General features: G+C 54.1%; 2 protein-coding genes across 15 annotated transcripts in view; one reads left to right on the top strand and one right to left on the bottom strand.

The window, feature by feature from the left end:
- Positions 1-9,583, top strand: part of KANSL1 (KAT8 regulatory NSL complex subunit 1) — a 102,819-nt gene extending 93,236 nt beyond the window's left edge. For all 4 annotated transcript variants that reach the window (XM_072885535.1, XM_072885537.1, XM_072885536.1 and 1 more), the window contains 5 exons: positions 1,964-2,082; positions 3,337-3,394; positions 4,012-4,124; positions 6,617-6,863; positions 7,351-9,583. In XM_072885535.1, coding sequence (XP_072741636.1) covers positions 1,964-2,082; positions 3,337-3,394; positions 4,012-4,124; positions 6,617-6,863; positions 7,351-7,599 — 786 coding nt within the window. In that variant the 3' untranslated portion in view covers positions 7,600-9,583. The remainder of the gene's footprint in view (positions 1-1,963; positions 2,083-3,336; positions 3,395-4,011; positions 4,125-6,616; positions 6,864-7,350) is intronic.
- Positions 9,584-12,184: 2,601 nt separating this feature from the next.
- The window catches only part of LOC140662291 (microtubule-associated protein tau-like), a 57,548-nt gene continuing 46,444 nt past the window's right edge, over positions 12,185-23,288 (bottom strand). For 7 of the 11 annotated variants that reach the window (XM_072885584.1, XM_072885583.1, XM_072885581.1 and 4 more), the window contains 6 exons: positions 21,697-21,789; positions 21,457-21,549; positions 17,742-17,823; positions 17,019-17,131; positions 14,774-14,921; positions 14,149-14,289 (listed from right to left, as the gene is read on the bottom strand). In XM_072885584.1, coding sequence (XP_072741685.1) covers positions 14,285-14,289; positions 14,774-14,921; positions 17,019-17,131; positions 17,742-17,823; positions 21,457-21,549; positions 21,697-21,789 — 534 coding nt within the window. In that variant the 3' untranslated portion in view covers positions 14,149-14,284. Of the gene's footprint in view, positions 14,290-14,765; positions 14,922-17,018; positions 17,132-17,741; positions 17,824-21,456; positions 21,550-21,696; positions 21,790-23,288 lie in introns of those variants that run through there. The other 4 variants (XM_072885588.1, XM_072885589.1, XM_072885592.1 and 1 more) reach the window with 3 other exon arrangements.

The raw sequence follows: 23,288 nt of genomic DNA, 5'->3' as shown, positions 1-23,288 counted from the left end.
AAATGGGGTTGGGGCTGAGTCACGGGGCAGTGGTACAACAGTGGTGGCTAAGATCTTAGCTTTCACCTATACACAAGCTTCAGCAGTTGCTTAACTCATACTGTCTTCTGAGACACGCTCAGCCTCCCAAAATGCTAAAGGATGACAGGATTTGGGACCTTTATGGAGCTGTGTCTAAAAGCTGTCAGTGAGCAGGACCATAACTCCCTCGCACTGTGATCTGGGACAGATCGATGACACAGCTCCTCCGCCAGACATCATCCATCTTCCCAGCGCCTGACCCACGTTAACAGAAGCCCTTGATGAAAGGACTGAATTCTGCTGAACTCTTAAGTGTCCCAGTGAAGAACCAGGCCTCTGTCTGGCCACTCGAGTTGGTAGTTTATGCCACAGCCTAAGGTGGATGTGACCCAGGGGTAATGGAGCAGGTCTCCTCGAACCCTGATAGTGAAACCAGGGTGGTTGAGAGGCACCTGTCCACGGCAGAGCTGAGGGCACCACTTCCAGCTCAACCTTGTGTGCCCTTGTCCTTGCCCCAGGCTTGTTGCTCTGGGGCTGCCAGGTCCCAGCTGGGTTCCTTCACTGCGGAGTTTTCTGTTGCGTTATCAGCTGTGACATCAGTGAAGCACAGTGATGGCACAGGGTGTCTGAGGAACCCAACAGGCACTGGTAGTTTGGCTCGAATGTGCTAGGTGTTTCGGAGAAGAGGACAGCTCTTCTCAGCAGCTCTAGCGTGTCAAGATGACATGTCCTTGTGTTTCATACACATATCTTGGTCTTCCGCTGCTTTTTCTGCTGCTCTTCCACAAGCTCGCTCAGAAAAGCAAGATGAAGTGTCTTCCCTTCAGCGGCCAAGTCCTGCAAGAGCATTGCGGGCGCTGGGGTCAGGTCTCTGGGCTCAGGGGTCCAGGTCCTGGGTTCAGGCATCTCAGTCTGGCGCAGGTTTGTGTGTGCTCCCCAACTGGTGGGTCAGGCCTCACTGTTGACAGTGACACGTTGGGATTTCCTTGCTGCCGTGGCAATAGTTGCCTACCAACTCCATCCTCATCCAGCTTCACATGAGTCCTGGGGTTTGGCTGTGGCAGGTCCCTGGCGGTTGGGTTCCTGCACTAAAAGCCGCAAGGATCAAAGGAGACAGAGAACATGGTAAATTGCAGGTGACTCTGTTAGGAAGATGGGCCGTTCGCGTATCACGCTGATCCATGAGGATTCATGTCACTGTACCGGCAGTGCTGCTGTCACAGGTTTGGGGGAGGCTTTTGAATAGACAGATGGTAGGAGAGCACCCAGCATTCAACCAGGTTTAAATAGATAAGTGTGGAGCTTATTTCTGTCTTAGAAAATCTATTCCAGTCAAAAGCACGATACAGATGGAAGCTGTTCAGCTCTTAGTACAGCTGTCATAACCTGAGATGAACTCCTGTCTGACTGCTTCATGTTCCTTCTCTGTCACAGTGTCACCTGCGGTGGGTCCGCACCCCTGCAGGGACATGAGCAGGGGGGCTGTTTCCAAACAGGATGGTTCTTCCCTCTTTCCTGGTGGTCTCACTGCTTTCTTTACATTGGTAGTAGGGAGCTGGATTATATGGGAGACTTTTCTTCTTCCTGGGTCAGTTTATCAGCTGGATCAATCTCCTGGTCCGCTTGGCTGTGCAGCAGCTGGTGCCAGCGTAGAGATGGTGGCTGGAGCTCAGCAGCCCTTGCTCACCTTGCTTCAGTGCCTGCAGGACCACTGCAGCCCTCGCCCTTGTTTATGCCCTACAAACTAAGGATTTTTGGTTGGGAAGAGGACTTCCAGCAAGCAGTAGGTGAACTCCATTCTGATGCAAATTGCTGTTGGTTCTGGAATCTCCATAGGTCGTACGAGGCCATTTCACATGAGGCCGCGTCCTTTTTCCATCAGTGACTTAACGTGACAAAACCTACAACCCTTTCTCACGTGGTTCTTGTCTTCATGTTACAGCAGCCAAGGAGGAGGAGAGGCGAAAGTTCATTCGATATTAACAACATTGTCATCCCGATGTCTGTTGCTGCGACGACTCGTGTGGAGAAACTGCAGTACAAAGAGATCCTCACACCCAGGTACGTGCCTGATCCCCGGCTCCAGCGGGGTTGTCACATCCCAGGCTTTTACTGTGCAACCGTCCTGTCAGAAGTTCAGCCCTGGCCTAGGGCTTTGCTCCCTGTGGCTGCTAATGCTGGTGAGGAAAGGGGCTGTCTTCTTCCTTGAAAGTAGGAGAAGATTTGGAAAACTTCTGATCGTATCATTGACGCAGACTTGCCGAGTTAGGGAATATGTTGTCTGAGTGTCCCTCGTGCGTGAAAGCCAGCTGCCCTGCTCAGGTCTCTTTGTGCAATCTGAAGTCATCCTGGTGCTTCTCTGTCCTGCTGCAAAGCTGCTGACTATGTTGAGCCAAAGGTCCTGGTGGTTTCCCAGCTCTGCACGTGTCCGGGGTGGGTGGTGGGTGCCCGGGCTGGGTTAACGAGGCAGTGCAGGAGGGCCGCTGCCTTGGGTCGCACCGGCCAGGGGAAGCACTCCCTTGCCTGGGCAGTGGTAGGAATTAGAAGTTTTCTCTGCCCAAGCTGAGTGCAAGGAGACGAGCTGTCGGCCCTTGTTTGGATGTTCTTGGACTAACACCGTGGATGAGATCAGTTGCTGTTTTGCACACCTGAGTGCTTGGTGGGATGTGCCAACTTGCTGCAGCACTGGTGCAGCTGCTTCATCCAAACTGCCCAGTTTCCAGTCCTTCTTTTCCCTCCCAGTTCTCCAGGTCTCTTTCCCAGCTTACCTCTTTCTTCCTCCTGGTCCTACATGCTGTTCCCAGGCCCTGTTCAGAGCGGGGCAGGGAGGGAGCCTGTTGCTGAGCCAGAGGAAGAGAAGGAAATGCTGCAGCATCTGCTCTGCTTCCTCTGCCCTTGGCAGGCTTCAGCCACGCTGCCAGACCAACGCCAGGAGCTGGGCAGGGAGGCAGAAGGGAAGGGCTGCAGCGGGAGGACGCTGCTAGCCTCGCTCTCCGTTCCTGACCCTCCCAACATGGAAAGACGTCTCCTGCCTGTCCCCTGCGTTGCACTCAGTGGGTGCAGAACCACTGCAAAAAGATGTGCCTAAAATGGAGCAGGCTAACGGGAAGGGGAGAAACCGTTGTCTCATAGCACAGGAGGGGTTTTGGTAGACAAATGTGGCCACTTGGCTTAAAACTGAGCCCAAGTATGTTGCTCATCGTGGCAGGCTTGTATTTTTTCTTTCCCAAAAGACATTGTTAGTGCATGCAGGGCATGTGCTGCTGTGCTTGGCTGTGCCTGTGATTGACTGCCCTCTGATGTCGTGTCTTGCAGCTGGCGTGAAGTGGATATCAGTGCTCTGAAAGCGAACCCTGATGAAGACAACGAGGAGGTAAGGAGAGTCTTATTTCCGAGTTAACGTGGGATGGGGTTGGTAGCAGCTGAACAGTGTCCACGGAGGATGCCAGAAGGGAGTGGACACAGGGAGCTCAGCAGGGAGCTGTGGAGTCTCTTCCTTTTTTGCAACAAAATGGCACAATTGCCCTTGCAGAAACCTGGTGTCGCTTCCTTTTCAGGAAAGGCGTGATAAAGCAGAAGATGGATTAACTGGCTGGCTACAGCTGAATCTGAGGTCTAATTGCTGTCAGGAGACCTCTCTGGACAGCAATCTTTTTATGGAATAGTCTAATCAAGAAATCATGACCAGTCATGCCACTATAGTTATTATTTTAACTAAACTGATAATGATGGCATTTCCTTAAACCTCTGTGTGAAACACTTTCATTCTGGGATAAGTGGCTTTCCTTTGGTTTTTAGTTCTTAATCTCTTCCTAAGCAATGCAGACTCAGTTTAACAGGGTGCTCTTGCACTCACTGATAGCATCTGCCGCCCTCCAGACATAAATATTTATTTAAATTCATGCTGTAGGTAGTGCTGGAAAAACTGCACGTAGATGCATGTTTAATGTAAGAAAGCTCTGACCGAGCCCTGTACCCTTCCCTTTCCAGATCGAGGACTTGTCTGATTCGGCCTTCGCTGCTCGGCATGCCAAGTGCGAAGAGATGGAGCGGGCCCGGTGGCTTTGGAGCACGAGCATGCCCCCGCAGCGGCGGGGCAGCAGGTACGCGTGCCGGCGCGGTTCCTCGGCGCTGGCAGGGGCTGCCCCCATGCACCAGCAGCACTCGGACGCAAAGAGGCTGCAGTGGGTTTCTCTTGGCCAAGGTGACGTTCCCAACAGAGTGGGATGCTCTTGGGAGCAGGTTGTGGAGGCTTTATTAGATTGGCTGAATCTAATGGACCATGGAAATGGTTAAAAGCTGGTGCTTTGTGTTGGAAAGTCTGATCACCATCCACAAGAGCGGCTGGAGGAGCCCTTGTAGGAGTGGGGTGTAGTCTTGCTTAGGTGTGGGGGTAAAGTTAAGTTGTGGACAACCGACTCTTGCACCATCTGTTTGGATTCTGCTTGCTCGAGCACTTCCACTGCTCTAGAAGTGTGGAGGCTGCTGCAGCAGCTTGGGAGTCCAGAGAAAAACAAAAGGGCTGAGCTGGGCATCCTTCATGCAAGAACAAGGAACAGTGGTTGTTCTCAACATGATGCTGCCTATCGCATCTCTGCTCGATTGCTTCAGCAGTGCTGTTTCTCTGCTCCATTTATATCCGTGTCCTTACCTTCCTCCGATCGCTTGACACTTGATTCCCTTTCTGCAGTGTCTTTTTGTGAGTGGGTGTCTAAAACCGCACACAGTTTCCAGCTGTTGATCTCATCGTAAACCTGCATAAGAAGATGTTCACTCTTCTCCATTTGATTTCTGATGCTTTGTGTGGTTTTGAACCACTCTGCTCTTAGGCAGAAATGTGTGCTGAACTAGAGCTGCATGCAAACACGCACCCGGCTGTCTTAGTCTAGTTGTGGTTTCAGTTTAGCCCTGTCGAGTGTGTGCGATAGTGCAAGGTTGTTTCTACAAGAACTTCTGCAAATGCAAAAGTAGCATTTGTCAAATTCCATTTGTGCTGCTGCTGCCTTGTTTCATCTGCAGCTGCGTTTCCCGGTGCTGGTGGAGTGTGGGACGCTTTGCTGTTTCTTTGCAAACTTCTTCAGCCAGTTTCTCACATCTGATAGCACTTGACCGTAAATTTCTCTAAAGAGCCTCTTGTAAGGACGTTAGTGGAAGGTGTTACGTTGAGGTCCTGGCTTGGTCATTGAGGTGAATTCAAACTTCATCTCATAGGTTTAGAAATGCCGATGGGGAAGGACTGGTCCAGCCTCCTGCGGGACTGCTGCCAGCAGAAGACCAGGTTGGCCGTGGCTTTGGCCATGGCGTGAACTCTTCCAAGGATGGAGATTCCCCCAGAGCTGGGGCCAGTATTCCCAGAGCAGCTCCCCAGCAGGGAGAGATGGGGTTGTAAGCGTCCCTGCTCCGCTGGCCACGTTCCTCAGCACAACCCAGGATGTGGTTTGCTGCATTTGTGCTGAGAGTGTGACTTGGCCAAGTTCAGCTTGGTGGTTGCCATGTCCTGAGCTCCTCCTCAGCAGGATCCCTACTCGGTCCCTCAGTTCCCAGCCTGGGCTGATGCAGGGGTTGTTCTCTGCGGCTGCTGTAGTCTTTCTTTAGAAATGGTTGGAGCCCCTCATGATCTGATACTTCTTGTCGCTGTGATTCAGGCAGTGCCTTGCTCCTTGCCCGTGGAGTACCTGGGCCAGGTAATAACCAGTGAACACTGGGGTAAACTCGCTTAGTTTGCCTTAAATGTCATTCTCTTCGTGACCTGCTCCAGCAGGTCTGCTGAGCGTCTTGTGGTCTTCCTGCCTCATGTATGTAACAGATTGGTTTGGTTTTTTTCCTGTAGCAGCTTTTAAATTGCATCTTGACTCAGCACGTTGACTCTGCCTAGCTTGCTGCAGGTGTAGCTGTTTTATTAGTCTAATTGGGGCTGGGTTTATACGTTGTGATGAACACTTTGGCCAAGGTAGGTTTTGGAATCTGATCCTTGGCAATCCTTGATTGCCACTTGCTGTTGTGGTTCATCTTGAAGAGTTGCACACAGGTGTGGGGACTCCAGTTAGGTTTCTCTGTCTGCAGCCTGTGGGTGTTTTATCTGGGAATCTGTGTAGGTGCTCAAACTTTCTTAATTCTTGGTTTAAATCTTCTGGAGTCTAGGGGTTTTACAGTGCTCCTCCTACGCCCAACTGTTGAACTTGCTGCATTTTCAGCATTACTGATTCATTACACTTGGTTCTTGAACTGCCTGGTGTCACATGGCATGTGGATGGTGGAAACAGTTGGAGAAACTCGATTTTGAAGTGTTTGATTTCATAGGGTGGCTTCTCGTCGTGGTATTTATGCAGCACTCGCAGTGTAGGAGACGTGTGGGACACGTAACCTTTGGAGAGCAGCGTCAGTGTTGCAAAGCTGTATCAAGACAGTGGAGATAGGACAAAGATGAGCCTGGATGAGTTTAACCTCTGGGCTGCGGCGTTCCCCATTGTACAGCTGCTCCTGAGGAGGGGGCGGTGGAAGGGATCGTAGGGTGGCAGCAAGTGGCCTGGGCCCCTGTATCGGTGGGAGCGCAGCTGGGGCTGAAACCAGGCTCTCAAATGTGTTCCTATCTCAGGTCTTACAGATCGACAGACGGACGGACGACCCCCCAGCTGGGGAACCCCTCGACTCCCCAGCCGGCATCCCCTGACGTGGGCAACTGCCACTCCCATTCGGAGCTGTCCCACACCCACTCACCGCGCAGCCCCATCAGCCCCGAACTGCTCTCTGCCCCCCTCACCCCCCTCTCCCGTGACTCCATGCGGCTTCTGTCCAGCGAGGACACCCGTTGCTCCACACCCGAGGCCGGCCTTGATGAGCAGGTGGGTGCTGGCTCTGGTTCCAGCTGTTGGCTCTAGGTTTATTCCTGGAGGCTGGCGGGAAGGTCCGAGTGCTGCTGGTCGCTGTGTCACCGCAGTGACTGCTGCAGATGGGTATAAAGGTAGATCTGGTGCTCAGACTTGGCTGTTCTGTCCTCCTCGCTGTGGGGAAGCAGCCTGGAAACCCGCATGTGGGAAATTCTATCCAAATGCTCGGCCGGATGGGATGTAGAGCATGGTGCCGTTCGGCATCGGCGGCAGCAGGATGCTTTTCCAGCGGTTGGTTCAGTTTGGAGCCTGCTACGTCCTCACCATGTGTGCTGAAGCTTTCCATGCGCTGCTAACAAGGCTAGGCTAAGTCCGTGGCTGGCACGGCACCGTGGAGCTGCCCGCTCCCACCGCTGCTGCGGGCGGCCGGAGTCGTGCATGGAGGGGGAGCAGAAGAGCTTTTCCGGAGGATTTTCCATAGCCTGGTGTCTCTTCCCTTTAGGCCGTGCAGCCCTGGGAGCGACGCACCTTCCCACTCTCATACGATCCCAGGACAGAGTGCGAGGACCAATCTGACCCCCAAGACCGGTCATCGCGCTGCACCCGGCGCACGTCGGGCAGTAAATCCTCCCGGGAGACCGATGGCACTTCTGCTTTGCCCAACCTGGCCAGCCTCAAGAGCCGAACCCCCCTGGCGACACCCTCCTCCTCCTCTTCCTCCGCAGCAGTTCAGCGGCCAGCGCACAGATAGAGACATACGGGAAGACATGAGCAAAACCAACACACAGAACTAACTCTTGGCATTAAAGCTTCCAAAATCTGCGTTTGATATTCAAACATCCTGCCGGGAATTTTCACAGTTTTTAGTGAATTTAAGGAGTTTAGAAACTGTTTTTTGTTTTCTTTTTTTTTTTTTTTTTTTTTTTTTTCCTTCTCCATGTTTCCTTGTCACATGAATGAGAGCCCCCAGATTCCTCCCAGCGGAGTGAAGCCTCGGGAGGGGAGCAGCCCACCAGACCCCGCTCCCTCTTTCCTCCCCTCCCTTCTTAGGTGTATAAAACTAGAGCACAGGATTTAGCTGACGAGCAGACTTCGGGGATAGTTTTTCTCAAGCAAAAGGGTGTCTCTTTCTCTTAACCCGCTACCCCCCCTCCCTGAAAGGTTTTAGTGGAGTGAAATTAGTGGTGAAAAGTGATGTCTTGGGATTGCAACCTTCACTAGCTGTCCGTCTGTCCTCACGTGCAGAGTGCCCACCCTGCACTTCCACCCTCCGGCATTTTCCTCCCCTAGGTTGTAGTTCCAGGTCTCCTGAGGGGTGACTCTGGCCCCCCCGCCCCGATTTCCCCTCTGCCCCCGGGGCCGCCCGCCACCTCTTCCTTCCTTCTCTCCTGCTTTGGGAGCAGCCGTTTGCTGTGCCGAGGTCTGGCTGCCCTGTCCGTCGGGGGAAAAGGAAGGACCCTTTTAGCCGCTTCACGCACAGCTCCGCGTGGGAGGAGTGGGATTTCGGAAGCAGCCTTGTTCACACCTTGCGTATTTCTCCTGGGTCGAAGGCAGGGAGGGGAGAGTCCCCAGCCCGGTGCGGTCGGATGCTTCAAGCAGGAGCAGAAGCCAGGACGCACTTAAGGGACGCCCTTTGGGGATGTGGCTGTTGGCCGAGGCCAGCAGCAGCTTTCAGCTGGGAAACGCGGGTCTGCGACCAACGCTTGAGCTCTGCCCTCGCGTCCCCCCCCCCATAGGGTTGGAAAGTTGGGGTGAGGGCAGCTCTGGGCCACAGCACCGAGGAGCCGCCGAGAGCGGCGGGCGGCGGAGGGTGCGTCCCGTGTCAGGAGCGGGATGTGGCAGGTCTGGCTTGCACGGCCGAGGTGCCGGGGTGGTCCCTGTAGGTGGGTTTGGTCTCAGAAAAGGGGAAATAAGAGCGGGAAGGAGGGCAGGTGGCAGGCGGGCAGGCGGCTCCCGCCGCGCTGAGGTGCTGGGGGGGATCGGGATCCGTCACCACTGCTTCGCTCCACTTCCACACACGGTCCGAGAACGGGTGTCGATTCTGTTTCATTTCCCAGTCGTTGGTCTGACGTGCCACCTCCTGACAGGTATTTTGTTTTGAAACCGAGTTTGCTGTTGTTCCTCCCCTCCCTCCCCCCCTCCCTCCCCGGCCCTTCTGCACCCGCAGTGACTCCCGGATCCCGCACACCGTTCCCATCTGTAACGCTTTCTGATCCCAACGGTGTGGCTATTGGTCCCTGTCCTGTTGCTAGCATTGTGCCTGTCTTATGTATAATCACATCACCAAAAAAAAGGAAAAAAAAATACAAAGGACATATTTTTTTTTTCCATTTTGTAATCGTAAAGAAATAGTAGCTAAACTGCTTAATGGTTGGGGTTTTCACAATTTTCAACATTATCTAGTGTTTTTGGTTCTGTTCTAGTTTAAAGGATTTGTCATCGTTTCTTTAAAAAAAACAACGCTACCATATCCCTCTGCATAAGTGCTTTTCTATTTATAAGGTTGAAAATTCTGAATAACCCTTTTAGCATTATAAAAACCACAAAAAAAACCACCTTGTATTTTGTAAATATTTTCTTTTCCTGCTTTGAGCTGTGTAATGTCCTTGTTATATAGAAATGCTTTTCTTCCGAGAAGCTGATCTTTGTTAATGTCTTGATTCTGTTGGCAAAGCACAGATGTGCTTATAAAAAAAAAAAAGAAGAAAATATTAAAAAAAAAAATTAAAACAGAATATTCTATGCAATGTGTGTTTGTGAAAGGCTGGGTTGGGAAGTGGAAGGGGCCCTTCCGGAGCGCTCAGCCCCGTCTCGGGCGGATCGGCCGCTTCCCTCCCGCCGTGCGTTTGAATGGGCTCTGTTCTTCCTCTGTAGCGTTATTTCCCGGCAGTGACTGTCGGTGAAAAGAGGAATTGTGCCGCGGGATCTCCGGATCTGGGCTTTGCGCTGCCCTATGTGATGGAGCCAGGCCGGGGCTTGGCTGCGCTTCCCTGGGAGAGCTCACGCGAGCCGAGCTCTGCCTCCTGTTGCTCAGACCGCCCGGGGTGGGCGAGGGTTTTATTTTACATTTTTGGGGTTAACCGGCTGCTGCCGATTCGCACCCAGGTATGGTTTGTGAAAATCGTTTGCCCTGGTGGTGGGTTCTGCTGTGGAAGCTGAATGTTTGCACGAGGCACGTGGGGGGAGGCGACTTCTTGGGTGCTCCTGAATTCTCAAGATAAGAGAATTAAACTTTGTGCCTGGTTACCCGAGTGGATGGGAAGCCGGAAGGCGCTGGGTGATCGTTAGCCAGATGATCAAAGGAGTAGGAGGCAGCGACCTGGGCATCACCGTGTTCGTTACAAGTAATTAACAGGGGAGGAAAAATCCAATCTGAAAAGCAAACGGTGGCAGCCGCGGCTGCACCAGCAGCTGTGCCATGCTGCAAACGCCCGACCTGCACAAGGCAGCCGAGTCCTGGGGCGGGTGCGGAGCAAAGGGCTGGTGGTGCCGTGTTGTGGCTGCCGAAGTGCCGGTGACGGGGGACCTCAGGCTATGGCTGCCGCAGGCTGGAAGCGGGGAAGGGGGATAAGGCGTCGCTGTGGCTCGAAGCAGCCTCTGAGCAGCCCCAGTGCTCACCGGTGCTGCGGGGGCAGAGAAAATGTCCTGTCCGCGGGCACACAATGGGCCAAAAATAAACCTTGGGCTTCCTGGCTGCAGGGCCTCTGCCCTGCCCGCGCTGCCTGCGCTGCCCGCGCTGCCCATCGGGCAGGGCCTCCGCTTCCTGCACCCCAGTTCACGCAGGAAGAAGCGCGGCCTCCCTGCGTGCTGCAGGGCTTCCCTGCAGCTGGCGGAGCTGGTGAAGCCACAGCCTGGGCTGCGCTGGCGGCTGGTGCTCACCAAGAGGAAAAGCGGTCCGTGCCCATCTTCACCGCTCCCCGGTAGCCGGTCCCACAGCCCGGTGTGCCGGCACAGCGCTGGGGGATTGGCGAGCCCAGCGCGTGCCCCTGCAGAGGGGAGCGGAGGGACCCTCGGTGCGGCCGAAGCCCAGCCGGAGCCCCAGCCCGTGTGCTGGCGCAAGCCCTCGTGTGCCTGGCCCCAGCTCCCTCCCCCTCTGCAAAAGAGGCGGCGTTTATCGTAGTAATGACTTTATTTCCAAATTCACTTTTACGGCAACAGTGTAAACCAGTTGTTAAAACGCACGATACACTATGGACATTCACAGACAGAAGCTAAGCTAAATGATACACCGAGATCAAACCTTCCCTCCCCTCCCAGCGCACCGCAGGAACACGGGGCTGCCAGCACCACCGGCAGTCTGACACTGGAAGTTCATTTAACAAGCATAATTTTTTTTTTTCTTTTGAGTGCAGAAACACAGTTTTTGAATCAGTGCCGGTTTTAACCCTTTTCAGACCAAGATGTGTGTGGAGTAAAGGAAAAGCCACGGGTCAGTCTGTCCAGCTGCTCGTGGAAACCCTCAGGCCTGGGTCTGAACGCGGGGTTGGGGCCGGGGCTTGGGCTGCTGGGACAGCGGGAGACGCGGTGCTGTCCTGGGACCCCTGGCAGCCCCCGTGGGGGAGGACGGGGGCGCGAGGAGGACGGCAGACGGGGCTGGGGACGTGTGCTCAGCCGAGGACGCTCGCAGCGGGAAGGGGCTGCGCACTGGAGCTCGCCGCACGCCAAGGACGCCCCTGGGCCGGGGTGTTGGTGTCCCTCAGGAGCTGCACAGAGGGGCCGGGGGTTGGCACGGGGCAGTGCCGGGACGGGCAAGCTCAGCTACGTGCCATCCTGCAGCCGAAAAGGGTTAAAAGGGGTGACTGGCGTTCGGTGGTTCTCCCACTTGCTCGTTTTTACAGTGGACAAAAATACCGCAGCGGCTCCTACATCCTACACCGATACAAAGATAGTCACAGACTGGAGTACAGAGTCTTACAATCATAAGAGTCAACTGAAACGGAGCGAGTGACAAGCTGGACGTGGGCTTGCGCTTGACCTGTTTGTGTTGGTGCCGGGCCAGCCTCTCCCCAGCAGTAAAGCAGCTCCTGGGGCTGCAGAGACAAGGGTTGGCCCCCCCAAACCGCCATCCCCCCCGGCGCAACCGTCCTCCTCCAGCGCTGGACGGGTGCCCTCCCCAGGCCCCCTGCTTGGGCTGCCGCCCAGCCCCGCACAGGAGAACCCGCTGGAGCCCGCGCAGGGCGTGCGAAGGCCGCAGCAGCGTGGCAGGTTCATCGGCTCCCGCTAAGGACGGGAGCGGGTCCTGTCCAGGGAGGAACCGCGGCTCTGCCCCAACTCACAGCCTCGGTGGCACCCAGCCTCCATCCCAAAGACGACCGGTGCCCCATGCCCCAGCGAGGCCCCCCCCCCCCCCCCCGCCGTTCCAGTCAGACCAGACTTCGACCCCTTGCTGGGAAAGCAGGGCTTTCCCTGCAGCACAGCCCCTGGGGTGCAAGGCCTGCAGCCCCGCCGGGCACCCCCGCCCTCACCGCCACTGCCAGCTGTACCCCCCACAGCTGGGCCGGCGCCTCTCGGGGGGAGATGGGGAGGGAGGACGCACACTGAGCTGCACTGATCGCACCTCAGCCTCTTTGGTTGTAGAAGGAAGGGGCACGCAGGGACGGCCACGGGTGCAGCACAGCCCTGGGCCACCCCCTCACGCTCCCTAGGTTGCCACAGGAACAAAAGCAGCAGAAGAAATAAATAGATCAGCTCTTTTCCCCTGTGTGGCGCGGGGGGCGGTTAGTGCTGTGTGGAGGAGACACCGTGGGAGTAACGTGCTGCAAACTCAAACCAGGAGAGCGCCCGGGGCTTCAGTGCCAGGGAGCGGCCGCTGGCCCCCGAGCGCAGGCTGGGTGGGACCTGGGGGAGCTGCCACCACGCACCACCTAAAACCTCCCTTGCACCTTCCCCTCGCGTCCTCCCAGTTGTCTCCTACCGCTGCCAACGGCACGAGAACAGCAGAGCCATGGAGCTGCCACTTCCGTGATCTCTTAGCTGACCTTGCAGGGTAAAAAAAAAAAACAAAACAAAAAACAACCCAAAACTGTTACAAGCTGCACCCAAATCCAGGGGCTATCCCAGCCCTGGAGCTGCGAGTGCCCCTCGTACAGCGTCCCCAGGCCCTGGGAGGCGCACCGAGCCAGGAAGCCCCCATGCAGCCCCCCCCCAGCCACGGCCCTCCCCAGGGAGCAGGGCAGTGGCTCTGCACCCACCCATGCGCCCGGCAGACATGCGGTGCCGGGCTGCCCCATCGGCACCGGGTCTGGGCACAACCCGGAGCTCGGCAAAGCTCCCCCTCGGGCCCTCCTCGCTGGGCTGCAGCGGAGCCGGCACGGGGCAGCTCAAAACTACTTACAGCATTTTTTTTTTTTTTTTAAACACATGCTCGTTTATGAAAACAATCACCCTGGCACTGTCCAAGCATATACAGACAACTCTACTCTACGACACGAGGGGCTGCCAAAGGAATGGGGAAAAGCCTCTACTCATCCACTCAGCAGTTCCAGCACAGCCACGGAGGGGGGACGGCCGTCCAGGGCCCCTTCCGCAATGGGACACCCCGGCATCGCCAGTACTCCAGCTGCCGGAGCTGAGAGCGGGTTTAGGGGATACCTGGCAGTTATCTTCATACACATCTCGGCTTTCGGACATAAAAACAAAAGGTTTCTTCCAAATCAGCAGGCAAATTTAATGCAGAAAGGGAGGGCACCTCCCTGCAGTCCCTGGCTGCAGCACCCGCTACCTGTGCTGCCTGCATGCCAGACCTCCAGCCCAGCATCGTCAGGGTAAGGAGCGTGGGAAGGTCACATCCCCTTCCCGTGAAGACCTCCCGCTGCCCTGTGCTGCGGTGTGGGGCGCTCGGGTCAGCGTCGTGCTGTGGCTGCCCCCTCTATCCCCCTCCCCACTTTCCCGGGGCGGTGGGCATCCCTGCCAGGGCAGGTGGCCCCAGGCGGGGCCAGAACAGTGAGGGACCTCGCGGGGGGACGAGGGGAGGGAGCGGGGGACGGGCATGGGCTGTGCGCTCCGAGGAGCAGGGGGAGAGGAGGTTTTGTACCTCATAGTGTCACTGATTTTGAAGTCCTGGAGCTAGAGCTGAATGAACAGTAAAAGCAGGTTAAATCATTAACCAGTTAGGGGATGGGGAAGCAGCTGTAAAAGGAACAGAGGAAGAAGGCCAGATTATTATTTTTCTTTCTTTTCTTTTTTTTTTCCTTGTCTTCTCTCATCTTCGCCTGCCGTGCCCCGATCACAAGCCCTGCTTGGCCAGCGAAGCAGACACTTCGTCGGCTAGCGTGGCGAGCTGGGGGGAGTCCACCATATTGATGCTGCCGGTGGAGGAGACGTTGCTAAGGCGGCGCGGGGAGGCATCTCCGGAGATGGTGGGGGACTTGTAGACGATTTCGGCGCCATGGTCGGTCTTGGCTTTGGCGTTCTCGCGGAAAGTCAGCTTATGAGTCTCAATCTGCAACGAGAGGAGAGGGCAGTGAGAGGGAAGGATGCGGGACACCATCCGGAGCGGCCATTTTTACCTGCAAACTGTCCGCTCGGTCACTGCCGTTGTGCAGCTGGGAGGAAAGCTCAGTTCATTGGCCTGATGCCCCCAGTGCCCCCAGTCCTCAGGCACGTCCCTTCCAGTAGCCCACACAGGGAATGGCAGGACTGGAGGGGATGGCAGGACTGGAGCATCTCAGGATGCTGCCAAATCCTTCCTAAGCGCCCAGGCCCGGTGTGGCGGTGGGTCCCAGGCACAGGACTCTGATGGCACAACCTGGGCTGCTCCCACTCCCCGGCAGAGATTTATGGAGGGGGTGGGATCCCCATACGGCACAAAGGCTGCCCACGGCCCAGCAGGGCACAAAGTGCTGCTCCCACGAGCCAAACCCCTCTCTCCCGGCGAGCGCAAGGGCCAGGGAGGGGAGGTAAAGTGGATCAGGGTTGCTACTTACTGGTGCCCTCCCCAGCCGAGTGCAAGGCTGGGAGCTGGCTCTCCGGGGGGGTGGGTGGCTCCAGCACCAGGGCCTGGAGCCCAGCAGGGTCTGGGCTCGGGGTCCGACCAGCCTGGGGATGGGTCTTGTCTTCCTTGCCTTTCTCTCTCTACAGGTGAAGAAACCCGCCCAGGGCGGTGGGGTGCAAAAAACGCATCAGCAACAAAAATCAAGATCCAATAAATGTCAACCAGAAGGAAAAAGACAAAAAATAAAGAAAAGAAATGGAAAACTGGGGAGAAAAAGATCTGAAAATCAGGGCCATTCACTGGCTCATAGGAAGAATGATGGCTGCCTTCGGAGACGGGGAGGAAAGCTTTCCATGTGCCGCAAAGGAGAGCAGAAGCTGCCGGCACAGGTAGTTTGGCAGAGCACAGAGCACCCCGGCTCCCCATGGGAGACCCAGTACAAGAGCAGCACATGAACCAGCATTCAGCCTGGAGAGCTGTGGACTATGTGTCCAAATCTGGATCTTTTGTGTCGCAGAGCAAGGACTGGGGACATGGGAAAGGCTGGGGAAGGGGCAGCAGAGCTGCCCACAAGCCACTCTACGTGGAGGGCTGATGGGACTCAACTGTGTCCTGTCCCCTCCCTGCGAACAGAGTGTCCCACCTCAGAGCAGCACTGCCTGAGGATGGTCCCTGGTGCTAAGGTGCAAATGGGAACGGGCTGGACGAGGGAAGCAACCTGCGGCAGCATCTGAACTCAAGTTACACCGACAACCTCCTCCAGGTGTGGATTTAGGCAGGGTATGGGCAACTGCCACGCAGGAAGGCTGAGGCAGGTGATGCTGCTGCTGGGTCACACCCTTGCAAATAAATTCCTCCTCCAAAGGGCAAGTTCTTCAAACTATGGCCCAGTGAATGTGCCAGGATATGAAAGAATCATCATTGTAATCATAAAAACGATTAAAATGGGCTTAGTGAAGCACAGGGCAGTCTGATGCGTAGCAGCAGCGAGAGAAGGGTAAGGAAGTCAAGCGATCCCTCAGTCAGAGGCCAGCGCACCACTGGGAGATGAAGAGCTGGGAGGTGCACAGAGAAAACGTGGCCAAGAACAAAGTGCCAAAATACAGGAGCCAAAACAGAACTTCCCCCTCCCATTGAGAAGACAGTGAAAAACAAGCGAGATAGATAAAAACCACTTTTCCCTGGAGAAATTCAACCATGCGTGTCACCAGGCTGGAGTCTCAACTCTGTGCTTACCTGATCTCCCTGCGCCCCTGCCTGCAAGGGACTTGGCTGTCCTTGAAGCAAGGTTGTAGAGGTGTTTTACATGGCTAAGACTTACTATGAAGTAACTACCAAAGCCTCCGGCAGGACTGGCTCACCCCAAGTTCAGTATTTCACCTGACCCGATTGGCTTTTGTCTTTCAATTTAAATCCCCCCAAACGTGCACCACTCCCTACACAGAGTCCTCAGTCAGTCTCAGCTGAGAGCCTGAGACTTGAAGTAAGGAGAGATCACCTTTTGTCTGAGGTGATGGCCTACCGCAAAGTCACCTTTTCTAAATAAAGCTAAGCCTTTAATGCTCCACTTTCACTGGGGAACCAACACCTATGCAGCACCCTGAGCTGCCAGCTTTGTGCCACACCGCTGGGTGTAACTGGCAATGCAGAGTGCAAAAAAGCAGTTGCTGACGGTGGCACCCCTTAATGTGAAAGCTTTGAGACACAAACATGTTTCTGCACAAACTTCAGAGAACAGCAGAAAGAGCAGGAAACCACAGGAGAAGCTATCACTTGCATTCACGCTCATTCAGGTGGCCATGGGCCAGGAAGAGGACAGAGACTGCCATCCTCACAGCTCTGCTGTGCTCCAGCAAATGTCCTCCAGGTTGGCAAATGCAGCCCAGGAGCCCTCGGCTCTGCCCGCCTGCAGCAAGCCACTGGCAGGAAGATGAGTGGCTGTTTGGGCAGCGGCTGAGCGGCTCATCCTTGGGCAGGGCGCTTTTTGTCCTCTGAAGGACAAGTGGGCACAGACCACCCCACACTAGAACATGGGCAGCAAATCGTTTCAAGCACTGGGGAAGAAGTGCTGCCTGGTAAGCAGAGAGGAGAGGCTGTGTGGGCTAAAGATGAGCTGGGTGAGCAGGACCTTCTCCGAGTCCAGACTTCAACCACTCTTTGCTTGCGTGCCTGCTCACAGGGCAGACAGATACTTGCAGCAGAACAGCATGCCTGCTCTCGACCCGGTGCCCCTTTACCTTTTTATTTCCTCCTCCAGGGACATGGCTGATGTTATCTAAGGACCCGATTTTCGATTGCACCTTATCTTTGAAGTCCAGTTTCTCAGATTTCACCTCCACCTGGCCACCGCCTGGAAGAGAAGAGCACGAGCAGGATTAGCTCCTGTACCAGCCAGGGCAGGCTGGAGAGAAAGTGTCCAGGTCTGAGCTGCCGCTCCAAGGTGGCTCAGCCAAAGCACTGCTGAGGCTGAGCAGAGGGTGAGGACCAGGAAAACAGCAGCAAGAGGGACCCCATGGTGATTTGGGAAACCCAGGGCAAGTGGGAACCAGGGAAAAGAGACTTTCCAAAGGATGCTGCAGAGCTGACAGACATCCCAATGTTTTACAGAGCCAAGGGAAGGGAGCTAACCTTACTCCCCTAAACACCAGCAGCTCCTCCTTTTTATTCCTAAATACTTCCCATTTACTGCGATGTGTTGGCACAGACAAGGGTGTCCATGGACCAGACCAGATCCCTCCCCTACTACCGAATGGTCAGGCAGACTGGAGAGGGTCTTGCAGTGACAGAGCTGGTAACAGCGTCCAGCACCCCACAGCTCACTCTGATGCTCCAGTCACTATCCCACGTGCCTCCCCTCACTCCCTGCACTACCCCGACTCCGGCTGCACACCACGACGCAGCCTGTGAGCTCCCAAAGACCAGCACCCAGTGCTGCTGGATGCTGTGGCATCAAAGGGTACCTGGTTTGTGATGGATGTTGCCCAGGGAACCACATTTGGATGTCACATGGCTCAGGTCGACTGGCTTGTAAACAATTTGAACCTGTCCGTACAAGAAAGGAAAAGGCGATGAGCTTATTGCCATCGGGCAACCTGGGGAGGGGGAGGCACAACACACACCGGCACCTGATCTGGATTCAAGGGAAAGGACAGCTTAAACCCCAGTAAGATTAATAATACAAAAGAAACTGTCATCAGAAATGGGAGATCATTAATGCCCGTGTGCAGTAGCCTCTCTTAACATGTCAGCATGCACAAGATCACCTCTCCACAGAGGGGGGAAGTAGAGGCAGTTTTAAAGTGCTTAAGTGAGAGAGAAAGTGGAGTGGTAATTAATTAAGATTTGCATACACATCATCCAAAAAGGAGGAGATATACCAGAGAGAAAAACATAAAAAAATAAATACCTTTTCTGGTGTAAAACATAAAGCTTATGTCCACAAAAACTGAAAGAACAGAAATGATCAATGTGCACAGAACTTTTAAAAGAGTGACCAAAATATGCATTTCTGAAAAATGCTGTAACGGAAATAAGGGTTAAAAAAAAAGCAAAGCAAAGTCTAAATATCTGGCAGGAGTTCACATAATATAAATTAAAATGGCAATTATAATATATTGAACCACAACATTATTTCATGATATTATGCTCTGGTTTTTATTTGTTTTACCCATTATGTCTCTGAACATGGGCTCCAGCAATTCCACTTAAACCGCCCCATTCAAAGACTGGCCACGGCACTGTGGCATGCCTGGGCGTGGGGCCAGTGGCCTCTTGCGCACGGACAACCGGGTTACACGAGACGCACACACAAGGAACGGTTAACGTGGAGCTGTTTAGTGGTTACGTTAGCGGTTAAACACCACACTGGAAAACACCAAAGACTGGAGAGGTCTGGGACCATCAGGCGTGTCAGGGACGGCAAACCACAGCACATACACACCAGCTACGTCAGGAACAGGAGACAAGGGGGTGAGAAAACATCCCCATACCCCCCAGAAGTTACCCTGGACCCTGGTTTTGGACTCACACCTGTGTGTGAATCAGCTATTGCTGTAGTTAGTGGGGCTGTGCAGGAGACATCAGACCATCAGCACCTCAAGGTTGGTTCCTACTCACTGGGAAGTGACTGGCTCTCAGTAATAGCCTGGATTTCAAGGCGAGCATATGCTGCTGTGTTTTCACCAAGCACCACAGCAGGCATGCTGCTCTCACAAATCTCAGGAAGGATGTGTCAGCACCAAAGGGACCTTGGCAGAGGAGCTGACTCCTCCAAGCAGCCAGGCAGCCTCTGGACCAACGTGGCCGAAAGCCAGCACAAAGGATTCACTGTAGCCACTGCTCTCCATCACCCTGAGCGCCCTGTGCTGACTCAAAAGCCCTGGGGTGAAGGTCCATCTTCAGTTCCTCCATGTTGGCCCCATGTCCACCAGCCCCATCACCTTCAGAGCTAGGTTTTGGACTGTAGTTGTGCACACCACTGAGAAACTATCCCCCCTCCATCATACAGCCAGGTAAAGGTGGGGGGAACAGAGGCTCGGTGCCACCGTCCCACCGGCGCAGAGCCAGAGCACGGTGCACGCGGGCCTGCCTTGTCTCCGATGCTCACACATACCAAAAGGCACATTTGACAGAAAGTGGAGACAGAGAGAGGGGAGAAAAGCAACCCTAGGGTCTGGGAGCACATCGCAGACACAGACATGAAGACAGGGTTGGGGAAAGATCACACGTTTAATGCACTGGGCCGGAGGAGAGCTAGATTCAGCCAGAAGGCAGGAAGCAGACCCCAAAAGAACAGCTGGCGCCTTTCTAATCCCAGCCATGACCCCGAAGGGCCTATGAGCAATTCGGGCACCACCGGGACCCGGGACTGAACGACTTCCCATTTCCAGAGCAAGCAATCAGCAATTGAAACACTTTCTGCTCTCATTCCAGTTCCCTTTTTTTATAGACAGGACTCCATTAACCCTTACCATCCTGCCGGGGAGCAGAGAAGGGTCCTCCCCATTTTAGCAAGAAAGGAAAAGGGGCACAGAGTTGCTTGCCTGGGAAACCAGTGCCAGAGACCTGGGGATGCCACCTCTCAGCATCAGCAATGCTTACATCAACTTTTACCTAATGCATCACCTTGTCAGAGCATCCGCTGGCTTAAAAAATAGATACCAACCCCAGGTTACTGTAGCAACAGTTCATTCCTCTTGAAGCAGCAATGGCTGGGCAGGCAGTGGTGGTCTCTTGTTGCCCCTCTATCGGACGAGCCCCAAGGCACAGCTCTGCTGCCAGGACAGCCTGTGCGGCCACGCTCTGGCCACGTCAGCACATGGCTTTGCTCCAAGTACCCGCACCCAGAGCTAAGCTGCTGCTTTCCGTGTCAACGCAGCCGGCAGCGATCACACGATTTCCACTGCTGGCAGAGCCTGGGGAGGGATGACAACCTCCAGCCAAAAATCCAGATAATTCTCAACCCACTGCAGCCACTGCAGCTGCGAATGCTTGCCCATGGTGTGAGCTCTCAGTGGAGAAAAGGATGAGCTCACCACTCTGTGCTGAAGCTAATTACCAGCCACAGCACAGATGATTCGTGACTAAGTCCTGGCGTAACAAGTGGTCCTCCACACACCAGGCAATCCAGCCAGTGCAGGACCCTGGGGTAGGAAAGAGCAGAACAAGCATGGAACCTGCTTCACAGAGGTCTGACCTCCTCTGGCCCGTTAAATAAATGCAGAATTACATCAAATTTAAGACGGAGGTTGCAAACCCAGTTATGTCCCAATGCTTACGTGCCAAGCCCTCTGCAATGCTCAGTTTCTCAGGGAGGGCGTTCACAGAGATCAAAAACAGCACAAAGAAAATCCATCGGCAACATCTGAGGGGCACCAGATAGCTTCCTTAGATGGCTGCAGACCAGGCAACCACAGACCCTGGGTCGCACTGTTTGAGGTCTCAGTGATGCTCCTTCCTTGGTCCGTCATCTTTCCTGGACCCAAACTCTGTCTCCAGAGAGACTGGTGTAAATCCGCCAACCTCTGTGGAGTTTCTCCAGGTTTCTGGCACAGTAACTGAAAGCTGAGTCTGGCTATTTATCTGGGAATGGCTGGAAATGCCGGCATTCAAATCAATTAACTCAGTATTACTTTAGGCTCAGCCTCCATGGGCACTGCCTAACACACACCAGACACATTCATTAGGCACAGAGAAGCTTAATATTTGCATGGATCATACTTGCCTGATGGGAATGGGCAGGAACCTGCGCTTTCACATGTTGTGCAGAGTCATGTGCCATTTATCAGTACATTAAGCAATGAGGACTGCGTTTGCTTATAAATCTATCCATCTACTGCATCAGCAACTACGTCACTGTCTGCTAGAAGCCACCCATCCCGCAGACAATGAGGCATTAAGCCTTCCAGGTAGTGTAAAACCTTTGAGTTAACAGGATGTTTTGTTACAGACATGGTTTCTACAGGGGTCCATTAGTTCTGTCCATGTCAGGCATGTACAGGACTTGTTAGGGTTCATCTAACCATGTCTTTTGGGTTAATGGGGTTAAATGACAGCACGTCACCAATGGCTATCTGACTGCAGGGTCGCTGCAGATAGCATTGGCGATTTGGTGTATACAACATGCCACTAATAATAAGGATTATTACAGTGCATTCAAAGTGTGAAGGTACTCACACTGCCTCCTCCCGGGATGTGTTTGATATTATCCTTTGAGCCACACCTGGATTGAACGCTGCTAAAGTCCAACTTCTTATTAACAATCTGCACCTTTGGTAGCCAGAAAAGAGTCATTGCACGTCACCAATAGCTATCTGACGGCAGGGTCGCTGCAGATAGCATTGGCGGTTTAGTGTATACAACATGCCACTTATAATAAGAACTATTATAGTGCATTGAAAGTGTGAAGGTACTCACACTGCCTCCTCCTGGGATGTGTTTGATATTATCCTTTGAGCCACACTTGGATTGAACGCTGCTAAAGTCCAGCTTCTTATTAATAATCTGCACCTTTGGTAGCCAGAAAAGAGTGTGAGAAACAACATGACCATCTGCAGCTTGACCATGCGTTACATCACTAAAACCAGGAACCTGCCTTCCAGTGCCAAGAGCAAAGGAGAATCTCTGGCTTGCTGGATAGATTTGTCTACTCATGGCTTGGAAACTGAAGATGGAGGTGGGCAGGTTACAGCTAGAGACTGGATACGTCTGGCTAGCAAAGCAGCCCTGGTTTCCAGGCCAGAAACACTAGCGAAAAAGCCAGCTCACCCCGTTTTCTTTCACTGAACAAAACGAGGAACTTTCTGGGCAGCAAACACGCTGGAAGGCACCAGTGGTCTGAGACTCAGCTTCTGCAGAGCCAGTGGAAGAAGGAAGGACGGAGCTGAGAGAAAAATGCCTGCTCAGCCCCATCTCCCATGCTGGGCAGCATGCCCCCTCTCTAGGACAGAGATACGTGGCCTCACACTTCAGCAGCTTGAGCAAACTGGGCAAACGGGTGCAGCTGGCTGGGGCAGCAGGCTGGAGAGCAAGAGTTGTGTGGCCAGCACTGTCTGGGAGAGGACGCCTGAGCTCTGCGCTGTGCAGGGCTCAAACTCCCTCTACAGTTACAAAGAGAAAAAGTAAATGCTGCCAGGGATGCAGTCCCACGCCTGCAGTTTTCTTAACTCCTGTATAGATGAGATGAAAGGGGCAGCACAGACCAACCCCAAAGGCAGCTGCTCTGTTGCATATTCCTAACGCCATCTCAGGTGGGAGAGAGGCTGGAAATGGCTTGGTGCCACAGGGGAACCACATATCATGCTAACTTCACCCTCCAGTCCCAAGGCCTGTCTGCCCTCTCCCCCCCCCGCCCCCGATTTATGTACTGATTAAGCTGTTTCCCTTTAGGGCTTGTTTTCCCTATTTGGGTTTTATAAGGGTAGCTATGCTGGAGTGACCCCGTGCATAGGAGCAGCTATTCCAGACAAGACAAAGATGAAGATAGTGTCTGCTCCTTCCCCTACACGGACCGGAGTGGCTTTACAACCTATGCAAGTATAAACCAGAGGTAAATGCAAGCAAAAACCAGCAGGCACACAGGCCTGTGCTCCCTCAGGAGAAAGCCTGTCTGAAGCACAATCGTCATGAGAGGAAAAGAGACACAGCACCCTGCAAGAAAGCATTACATCACACTGCACATGCAGTCCCTGGATGACAACGTCCACAAAGCTGGCTGAGCAGGCAACCTCACCCTCCGTTTCAGCATGTCCCCCGCCTGCTGCTGCAAGGAGAGCTCCTTGCTATACCCTGGTTCTTTAGCATGAGAAGCACCAAGGCTGACACGTGCCTCCAGTGTCATTTTCCAAGTTCACATCAACTAATCCTGCAAATCAGGATCCAGTTCTGCTAGACTAGGCTTTGCCAGAGCAGTGATCCAGCAACAACAAAAGTGCCCAGACAGTGCAGAAATACTGGAAGAGATCTGGCCTGGCTGACTCCTGGCCCATGTCCCCCATGTACCTTTGCTT

This window comes from Ciconia boyciana, chromosome 22, assembly GCF_034638445.1.
Source record: "Ciconia boyciana chromosome 22, ASM3463844v1, whole genome shotgun sequence".
Classification (NCBI taxonomy): domain Eukaryota; kingdom Metazoa; phylum Chordata; class Aves; order Ciconiiformes; family Ciconiidae; genus Ciconia; species Ciconia boyciana.
This window is presented reverse-complemented; position numbering and strand designations above follow the sequence as displayed.